Below are 11282 nucleotides of genomic sequence, written 5' to 3'. Positions count from 1 at the left end.
AAACTTGCTTACAAAATATATAAACCTAATCACTACCATTATGAATTCCCTTTTCTTAACAATGCACCTCCAGTAGATAAGACAGGTTGTTGTTTTAGTGTTGCTTCAAATAAACACAACAAAATATGGAGTTATATCTTTAAAACGTTTTTATAATGCCAATAACACTTTGTTATGATAACACTTTACAAAACACATGTGGGAATGGTATTCTATCCTGAATAAGAAAAAATATAATTTCTTTCAAGGTTGCAGACTTTTCATAAATATAATCCAGATCTCTAATATAGTTAAATTCATCATATCCACAGTATTTTTTGCTGACGTGGTCTCTGTCACTGCAGTATTTCATTCATAGTTTCCAAAGTCTGGTTAACTCCATGAGTCATGAGAAACAAATTCAGTTTCTTAGAGATGCTCGGGCCTTGTCCAGTATCTCCTTCCTGATCTTCGGATAGTTTGGATGCACTTTAAGGACCTGTTAAAAGACAATACAATCCAAAAGTTCTGAGTTGGCAATCTCCCTCATCACTGAGCTGATGCATTTTAAAACTAAAATAACAACAAGTTTGTTTTAAGAATGTACAAATATTTAATTGTGGATAGAGGCCAGTACACATGCAAGTGAAAACCACCTTTATCAAAGACACTTTACTTCATTTCCACTGTTCTTTCAGCTTGGTGCAGAAGGCATGGGGGTCATAGGCTAAAGCCTCTGGGTGGCTTGAAATGCATTTCTCAGGTTTTAAGCATTCTTTCTCTGCGATGATGAACTGCCTTTATATTTGCATTCCATTGAGCCTTTCATAGCATATTCTACCTACTTCATCTTCTCTCCTTCAATTCCCTCTTCTCTCCTACCCTTCCCTTCATTTTGCCAGTCCTAATTATCTTTATTTCTCCCAAATAGAGCAAATTTGTTTTATTATTAATATGAATAATTATTAATTAATAACATTGCTTCTACTTCTTTAATAGTAGCCCTTCCTCTTACTCTGTATTCACTCTGCTTATGTTTGGACCATACAAAGTTAATACCTCAAATTACTTTCAAACAGTGTTTTCTGATATTAATATTTGTTTTGATCAATTTTTTCACCTATACTTCTGTATGGATTCACCAAGTTGCAACAGCATGGCCAAAAGAAGGCAGTGCCATTTGAATATCCCTTCACGTATGACAGCCAGTCACTTTCATTTATCTGCTTCCATGGAGCTCAAGACAGAGCAATTATGAAGAGGATATTTAAATTTTTAGACAGGGCACTTTTCCAACATTAAGCTATGCATTTTAGAAATGTAAACTCAATCAAAAAGAAGGGTCACTTGCAAAGAATGTTGCTAGAGGAGACAGAGTATTAAACACAAATACAAGTTCTACCTTATGGCAAACATCAATTGCATCAACATATCTCTTCCCTTTCAGGTAATTGAAAGCCAGCCTGTAGCCTGTAATTAAAGAGGTGACGGGAGAGGGGGGAGAGGAAAAGCAACAATTTCAGTTTCTGTGTTGAATAATAAATATATCACATTTAAATTTATTTTGGATCACTATGTGTTTCTAAAGTTATTTTTTTTCCTACTGTTGACTCATATAAGCCTGGTAATGATCAAAATTTCTACTGAAAGTCACATCAATTAGTAAATAGAAGTCCTTTACACACTGATAGCTACGTCTGAATCAAAAGGAGACATTATTCTGGGGAGCATGTGCTACTAGACAGAATACACAATGGCTGCGTTCTTTCAATTACCATGGTATCCCACAGAGTTTCTCACTGTGGCCTGCAATACACTGTCCCTCTGTAAAGGTAATTCCATTATTAAAGGAAAAAAGGGGAAAAAGAAAAAAAAAGACAACGAACCAGGGAATTAAAATGCTATTCAGCAGCAGTGTCAGCAGACCACTGATATAAAAAGTCACATGGAATAGCTAAGTTGCATAGCAACATGCCAGGCTGGTACTTGCAACCTAAGAGGTAAAACTCAAGTTCATCAGCCTGGACAGAGACTAGGCCTGAGAAAAGACATTATAAGCATGCACTTTCCAAAACTTTAAATTTTAAATCTTTCATTTTTAAACTTATCCTGGCAAATACAGGATCTGATACCAGTCTGTATGGCTTTACTTGCCAGATGCAAATTTGCTGCTTTAACCATTTTTGTTCTAACACATGACAATCCTCACAATGCTGTAATGCAAAACTAGAAACAAATGCACAAAGTACCTTCAATATCATACTCTCTTTTCTGTGCTAGATTATTTCACATTTTACATTCACTATGGAACACTCCTATCTGGATATAAAAAGGTTTTGTAATTTGTTGACTTACCACTCTCTAGGGAGTTTCAAAATAAAAAATTGAACAGTCTTGATTCTATGTTCTGTACAAACTTAAGAAATCACAACTCTTTACTACTGAAACTTCTTTCTGGTACATTTCATTTGATTAACAACTGCAATATTTTAGCAACAACACCATGGCTTAGTCGACAAGAACAGGAACATCTAGTAAAAATTACTGCACCCAAACTCAGATATATAAAGGTTTTTCCATTTAACCTATAGTCAGATTTCTATCAGTTATTTTTATTTCTGTTTTGATATAAGCCTTCCTCTGGTTTGACCCTCCTAATGTTTTGGCTCAGTACAGATGACTCACAACACACTCCATTTTGGTAACCCATCCATGTATGTGTATTTTCAAAACTATGTTATAAAAGCAGGAGCTAACCCACAAACATTTAGTCACTACTTTAATCTACAGATCATATGAGATAAAACCATAAACCAATCCACTGCAGTTACAGGTAAAGTAACAAAACATTTGGCAGTCCATGCACATAACAGTTAATGTATTTTTTTAAAAACACTGGTTTTCCAGCTGATGCCAAAGACTGTCTCATCCTAACGCTAAAAAAAACCCACAGGGGACAAAGAGAGAGCACAGATGAAAGACTAGAGGTTGTATGTATTTCCAAGGGGCAATAAACACATCCCAAAACCACTGGCCTTGGGACCTAAGGACAGGTTCTTGGTGTTAAGTAAGAAAATTTAATTTAATCCTATGTATCCTTTTCACAAAGGGTTTCCTACACTGAAACTGTCTTAATATGTGACGATTTAGTGCAAATTTCAATTTATTATCGAAATTGAAACTTGACTAGTGCCTCAAGTTTTCAGTTTGCCATCTTTTTTTAAATAGATATATTTAAAGACACAATATAATTTTTTTTAAATCCTCACTCATGTACATAAAACCTGATCCATATAGATAATTTGAACTAAAAATGAAATAAAGAAATCAGTGACTTGCCACCATCATATACATATATATAATTATAAAAGACTCTCTACTACAAACAGTATATAGTAATTACTATAAATACAGTATTAAAGTTAAAGCTGTAAATACAGAGAAAGCTGTTCACAAACAGTCAACTGAACCTGTTTCAGATCTAACCTTATAGTAAAACAGTAAGCAGAAACTTCTGAAGTATCATAAAGCTGCTACCTCTTGCCATGAGGGCTCTTTCCACGTTCAGTACACCTTTAAACATTTGTGGTTTTATGTGAGGAAAACCAGTGATACTTCATTTCTATAGAAAATTAAAGGCAGTCTTTCCAGTAAAAGGCAGTTGTTTCATTCCTACCATAGTACCCAAAATCATACTTTATAGCTTATATATACGTGCCTACTGTTGGATTCGTCTGGTTTCCATATTTCCAGGCCATCTCGTAATTTACTGCTGCATCCTTATATGCCTGTTCCTTTTCCATTATGTATCCCATGTATTCATAAGCCTTGCAGCATGACTGCAAAATATAAATATTCATTCAAAATTTTATTTAAGTAAGCTTGTATATAATAATACTGAAAAATTAATTGCTAAAACACTCCAAATCCATACAAGTGGAAAATAAAAGTGATATTTGTTCTAACTCTGATGACACAGTAGTCTTGATTTAAAGTATCTGTGTTATAAATGAGTTATACAGAATAACGGTGTACTCCAGATCAAGTACAGAGTTCTTGAGAGAGCCACTGCAGCGTTCTTCAGAGACCACTGCAATGACTCTACAAAAACAGCGATCTCTCTGAGTTAATAACAACCCCACACAGCTGCATTTCAAGTCTAGTGTTGTACCTTCCACAAACATTGTTTGGATTTTTTTCTTAAGAAAGTATGCTCATAGCTTTGTTTTGGAAATGGTTTAACATTATCATTTTCCAATTAAAGCTTAAAGAGAGTGCAAAGTAACCAAAAAAGAAAAGATCATCCATTAAGTATTTAATTTTTTATAAATCCAAGGAGTAAATCACAAGCATCTGAAAAGCAGGTTCCAAAAAACTATTAGGCATTAGTTGAAAATACTAGCTTTGCTTATATTATACACACATATAAATCCATCTAACTCCATAATAAAACTTAATATAAAAGATATAGTAATTCATGCAGAATCTTACATTTAGCTCATAAAGCAGGAAAACAATTTATAAAAAACCTAACTACTGCATGCCCTTACCATGAACAGTTTATATTATCATGCTGCCAATAGGTAAAACATTTTCAAAAGAAAAACATAGGCAACTTTTTTACAAAGACAATGCAAAACAATATTGATATATAAATTACTTTCCATCTTGAAATTTACTACTTTCAGTTAGGCCTTCAAAATTTACTGATTAAAAACTTTCATATCACAGCATAGTGGGATCAGCATGGGAATGCTTGAAAGTTGAGAATAAAAATATACTTCCCTTCTCATTTATAATAAACAAACCAAAAAGTTCAAAATCAAGAGGTGCAACCAGTAAGAAGCCTCAATTTCATAGAAACAGACTGCTCACTGGCATCTTACTAACCAATCCTAAGTATTTCAAAAACAAAAAACTCCTTATTAAATTACACTAGGCTTTTATGAAATTTTCACTCAACATATTTACTTAAATTGTATATATATGTCATTTAATTCTGTTAAACCAACAGAAAAACTAAAGAAGTAACATGTTTTCTCAATCCAATCAAGTCTTCCAAATTGGAGACTACCACATAAAATATTGTCCTGTTGATTGACAAGATATGTTAAGACGTAAACCACTCAACATCTCTTTGTATAGCACAATTCCTGCTTACCAGCTTTGCATGCAACTTGGAGAGAAGTCCCTCTCTTTCCTGTGCTGCTTTGCAGGGAGCCAGATATACACACTTCTAATCTGCCATCCTCGTTGCTAAAAGCACAGCCTGTTTATCTAAGTCACTCATGAGCCTCAAACATTTTAGAAGAAAATAAATTACTTGGTAGGCTATGTTTTATACTTGGTAATTTCTACAACAAAGCAGCATTCGTGGGATACACCTCCTCAACAGACCATCTATTTCAAGATAAGTCTTGTTTTGGGAGATGACTCGTGTTTATCCTTCAACTGTAGGGATTTTGAAATGGAACACACCCTATTTAAAAGAGGCCTCTCTGCAGAAGTACATAATAGCACTATACCAAGAACTGTGGTAGCTGTCTCTCAATTTTATGTTCAGAAATCACGTGTTCAAAAAACACCTCTCAGAAGCTGCTAAAATGTGATCGAATAATGAACCTTACCTTCTATACTATTGAATTAATAAAAAAAGTACAATAAGCATTATGTCCTTTTCCAAACCAAATCTGTGCTCTATAAAGAATACTCTGAACCTGCAGCACAGTGTGTATGGAACACCAGTCTACTGGACTGTCTCACATGAAGGGAAGTCAAGATAGAAAAACCTGATCACCTTTTTGCTGATCAAAATGAAAAATAAGCAGAAGCTAAGATCTGTGCTTATTCCCACAGTCAAAGCAGGATATTGTGCAGTTTGCCTGCTCAGGAACCCTGAGGTAAAACACACATTAGACCTTGTCCCCGATAATCTACCAGACAGTATTGCCACGGAAAAAGATTAATACCAGCATTAAAAAAATAATCCTGCACTGTAGCAGGCTTATGAACACAAATGTTTAGAAACATAAGGTATGAATATAGTATGTCAGTAAATGGAGCAAGTCTCCAAAATTTACAGTCACATCTTTCTTCATCAGTTTTGTGAGACCATAGAATGCATTTCTGACATTTCATAAACAATCCAGGCTTTTTGAAACCTGTGGAAGTTGCTACAGAACATGAACAAAAATGACTAAGCAGCAGTCACAGGTTTGTCTACTGCCCTCCAGTGTGAAGTTGCTGGTTTCCTGTCTTGTTTTGGTCCACTTCTCCTTAATAAGTGAAATACCAGGCAAATGAACAAATAAATGTATTTCAAAATTCTGTTTCAGAGGAAAAGCAAACATTTTGATGAATTAGAATAGAAAGGTTCTAAGGTTACTTTCAATGTGCACTGACTTACCCTGTTATGACGAAGGCACCGTTTTAGAAGCTCACCTGCCATATCATATTTGGCAGATTGAATGTATATATCTGCAAGCAGAAGCCAACTCTTTTCAAGCTCCTCTGCATCAACGGGATTCCAGCTCATTTTTGCAATCCGTTTTAAATGATTTCTGGCTCTTGGAGTCTGTTTCAAGATCATGTAGGCTGTGGCCATTCCAAAAAGTGCTGGTATATGATCCCTCTGCAGTAAAAATACAGTGACTGCTTGATGCTTTTTTTAATTTTGATTTTAATTTTTTTTTAAGTAAGACTTTCTTCAGGTATCTAAAAACTAAACTAAAAGCTAAATCTCAGGAAATAAAGATAGAGTGCCTAATCTTACAGACATGTTTTGCACCTAGTGCTACAATTATTTCTGTAATCATGATAACCAGCGGGCACAAGAAATGCTAAAAAAATCCAGATATTTCATCTTACAAGAAAAAAAATCAGATACCACTAAGAGCTATACCTTTTATATACAAATAAACACTCCAGATAAAATCTGGAGTCAACTGGAAGTTAAAATAAAAGTGGTATTTTTTACTTGCAGAGGTGCCTGTGAAAAGGGACTCTGATTTCTCTTATTAGGTGTACAGATCCTAAAAATTTAATGTCTAAACTGTGTACATCCCAGCTTTATATAAACAAATAGGATTCTTAAAAGCCACCATTCTAGGCAAGAGCCTCAAAAGCAAGCAGTAAGAACTCCTGGCACAAATGCAATTTTTTACTTCAGTAGTAAAGGATGAGAATGGGGGTCACATCTTGCAACTGCAACTCCTACATGCAGAGAGTAGTTGTATCAGGAGCTAACTGAAATGCTGCCTTCTCCTTCTCTGTGCTCCTGACTCACTGCTGGTATTCTGCCTTTACATCTCTTTCTAAGGTTGTGCTGTAAATACATTTGTCATAGTGCATCAAAAAAAAAAAAAAGAAACACCTTTTTCAAATCTTATATAAAATTTTTGATAGGAGAATAATCCTTAGAGCAAATAGCACTAACACGTGCCACTGCGGCTGAATGTCAATTGCTAGATTGGTTTAAAAAAACCGTAGCAAGTATGAAAGGGAAGAGTGAGGAAATGAGACAGGTTACTAACCTCAGCCTCAACTATTTCTGCGAAACTGTTCAGTGCTTGTTCAGCACTTGATTTTTGTTTGGTTGCCATGAGACAATGATTCTCCATGACTCGCAGCTGAATGTGACCGTGAATGGTTTGAGGCTTGAGCTCCTTCAGCAGGTTTCCTGCTGTTCTTACAGCCAACTGTACAGACTCCTGCTTCTCTGTTGAATTACTATTATCAGAAAAAAAATGTTCATAGAAGCTTATTTTTTTAATACACACCAAACTAATCAACAAGTTAGAAATGCTTCTGTGCTAAAGACATGCCATTTTTGTAGAAAAATGGCTCTGGTATACAGGCATTCTACATTGATCCTCTTCAACAGCAGCAATTCCAATCTAACAAGCTGATATTAACACTGCAAACGACCACCATTCCAGAGAAAATCTTCTACATTTTCTGCTTGACACTCACGTATTACAGTATAGAATGGTCTCTCACAATAACAGAAAATACTCAAAGCATGAGATGATCTTAAAGTTCTAGCAATTTAAATTAACACATATTGTGAAGGGGCAGCAGAAGAAGGAGATGACAGAATAGCCCAAGCAATATTTATTTAATTCACCTACCCTGTGTCAGTATCGAGATTTTCAAAGACTTCTCCACCCACAGTCTCATTATCTGGGTTCAAACAAATTTCAATCATGTTGTAGATTGCATTCTGTCCCCACTCACTGTCCTTTCGAGCTTTATTAAAATGCCGCAGTGCATCGTTCGGTTCACCTGTGTACCTACACGGATAATTAAAATATTTAAAGCTGGGCAAGTAAAATTGTCTGCTCCAAATTCCACCCAAATCCCAATAAACCCAAGTATTTAAAAACAGATGACCCATTTGCACACACTGATATTGCAAGGTTTGGAGAGCACGCATACTATTGCAAGGATCTTGTTTTCGCAAACTAAAAATAGTCTGACAAGTTATAAAATGTGAAGATAAATTCTTATAAATTATGAAGATAAACAGAATTACATTATTGAACCTGGAAGAACATACTGAGATATTCAGAGAAACTGAGAATTCCCTTAAATCCTGACATCTAATTAAATCAACATAGCACCTTTAAATGACAATGAATGACAAGAAAATTAATTTTAACCTATACTTCATAATCAAATAAATCTTATCTTAATAATAATTGCAAGTACCAAAGATACAGTCCTTTGCAGTAGTGAAATCCTGGTTCAAGCTTTGTTCGGGAAGAATGTTTTTCCGCCATTAAAAGAAATCTTGGGACTTCTTCTAATTTCCCGGCTCTTCTTAACAGATCAATTAAGCGAGAGAGGGTGACATAGTTATCTAAATATACAAATAATTAGCAGATTGTAATTCTATTTATTTGCTATATGAATAAGATAAGAAATAATGAGCCTGCCTTAATTTTTTCACATATAAAAATTTAATACATAAGGCACATTTACACAGTAACCTTAGATACAAGAATGAAGATGTCAAATGATACTTGCAATATCTTTATACAGGTTTTTATAGAAGTATAACTGTCCCTCACTTTCAAAAGCACTCAAAACCATTTGCTGCACTCTTGTGACTTCTTTCAAAGTCCACTAGAAAGCTTTACATTCATTACAGTAAAATTTTAATAGATTTCAGTAGCTTTGTCTCTGGTCCTGACCTGAAAATTGCTTAAAAAAAACCTTACTACTGTCCAAGACAAGTTTCCTTTATTAGTCTTCAAATAAAATATTACCTTTGTGCTCATGCACTTGACACTTTTAATACAAAAGAAAGTGCTTTACAGTGAAGAAGTAAATAACATCCTATTTGTATTTGGCTTAAGGTAAACTATGCACATTACATTGCAGCAAAGTAAATTACTGTATCTACAAGAAATATTTTTTATCGTATTCCCTTAAACCACCTTTATGTTTTTATATATGATAATGGTCTTTGGCTTTAGTATCCATTACATTATAAATAAAACATTTCTTTTTAATCAAAGAGTTTTTATTCAGCTATTTATTCATCTCTTTCATTAGAACTATATATCAAAACAAATTAAAAGTATCACTGCTAAACATTCACCTGGCTTGCGTTCCAGGAGCTGCTGGAAATGAAAAACAGCTTGTTCATAATCTTGCTTCCTGAACATGAGATCTGCCATCATCTACAGCATTGAACAATTTTAGAGAAAACAAAACAAGATATTATAAACTGTGAAACCATTAAACAAAAGTTACAAATAATTGTCTTGGTTTAGGGTAAATTTGGGAGGAAACACTAATGAACTGTGATTATGTGGAGAGCTAAAACTATAGCTTTAAAGTGCTGCAGGAGCTGCACAAGAAGCAAAATCACTTGGACTTTTTATTACTTTCTGGAAAACAAACACAATATATAACACACATGGGTAATAATGAACAAGTACATGAACACCTTTTCACATAAGGTGAAAATTAAAAGTTAATTAAGTAGTCTGCCATATCTTTAAAATATGTTTTTTTACCATTGTATAGTTTTACTCCTAATTTTATTTCTAGTAACTGTAGATTATGCACATGGAAAGCAAAGTTAGATTACAGTTAGAGAAAAAGAAAGATGATAGCTCACTTCAGCAGGGAAGGTAAAATGAGTTCTTTAATTTCAGTTTCTCTCCACCGACAGCTAATATAGAGTAGGTTTAATAACATATTTCAAGAGTGCTATTACTTTGTTCATGCACCATACTAGAACAAGTTTCAGATGTTAGATTGCTATAAGAAAACAAATTATTCCCATCTTAAAATAACATTGCTCCTAGTGTGTAACATCAAAAGTTGCTTAGTCTATTGAGCTGACTTTTAGGCCAAGAAATATACATGTCCTAGACAAGAACCCGCAGCTATGATTAAAACTTGTTAAGTAGAAATATGAGTAACTAAGGTTGAATGAAACTATAAAATTACCTTAAATAAATAGTTCTCTTATTCTAGCACTTTAAAAAAAAATGTTTTCAATATTACTGTGCCGGAAAAGTAGCTTCTTCCTTGAGTATTAGCCAATTATCAATAGAACATGCATTGAGCCATACTTTATCCAATCTTACTACAACACTTTTTCCTTTACTTCCAAAGACTCATTTTATATTGAAGTAGAACAATGGCTATGACTGTTAGAAACTTCATGTTGAAACATGAAGCTGGCATAAACAGAAAAACATTTTGTTGCCATGGATTTTTCACTTTTTTTTTTAAATCATAAAGCTGCAGGCTCTTTTAAAAGTGGTGCTTTATGGATATATCATATTGCAGGCACACAAACATCAAAAAGCATTGCTGCAGCATTACTGTAACAGCACATACCATCGTTGCTGCTTCATTATCTTGGTCATTCTTCAGCAGTAAGGAACACTGATGTTGACAGGCATCAGTATCATCTTGTGCAAGATATAAACGTGCGAGTTCCAACATTGCCTGTATATTAAAATATTTAACTGCATGTAATTCAAAGATGAAAAAAGCTGGTTCAGTTCTGAGTATCAACCTGATATTACAGGGGTCCAGGGAAAAACTGTATCTCCACTAAAGAGAGAGCCTTTTCTGTCGTTTCCTGTGGGCTCCTGGTCAATTAATGTAATCCATTTTCATTCCCTCACCTTTTAAAAGAAACAAAACTTTTTTTCTTCTGAGGGATATGCTAAAGGAACATTGAAATCAGGGCTGCTCAGATAGTATTGCTCTGAAAACACCAGTATTTTGGTATGAATAATCTTCTTGGAAAAATGTAAGTGAAAGTAGTTTTAAAC

General features: G+C 34.2%; 1 protein-coding gene across 1 annotated transcript in view; it reads right to left on the bottom strand.

The window, feature by feature from the left end:
* Positions 1-138: 138 nt before the first annotated feature.
* The window catches only part of TTC21B (tetratricopeptide repeat domain 21B), a 34110-nt gene continuing 22966 nt past the window's right edge, over positions 139-11282 (bottom strand). The window contains exons 21-29 of the mRNA XM_005484014.4: positions 10840-10950; positions 9584-9665; positions 8689-8839; positions 8109-8270; positions 7512-7707; positions 6386-6610; positions 3698-3818; positions 1382-1449; positions 139-478 (exon numbers count right to left, since the gene is read on the bottom strand). Coding sequence (XP_005484071.3) covers positions 401-478; positions 1382-1449; positions 3698-3818; positions 6386-6610; positions 7512-7707; positions 8109-8270; positions 8689-8839; positions 9584-9665; positions 10840-10950 — 1194 coding nt within the window. The 3' untranslated portion in view covers positions 139-400. The remainder of the gene's footprint in view (positions 479-1381; positions 1450-3697; positions 3819-6385; positions 6611-7511; positions 7708-8108; positions 8271-8688; positions 8840-9583; positions 9666-10839; positions 10951-11282) is intronic.

This window comes from Zonotrichia albicollis, chromosome 10, assembly GCF_047830755.1.
Source record: "Zonotrichia albicollis isolate bZonAlb1 chromosome 10, bZonAlb1.hap1, whole genome shotgun sequence".
Classification (NCBI taxonomy): Eukaryota; Metazoa; Chordata; class Aves; order Passeriformes; family Passerellidae; genus Zonotrichia; species Zonotrichia albicollis.
This window is presented reverse-complemented; position numbering and strand designations above follow the sequence as displayed.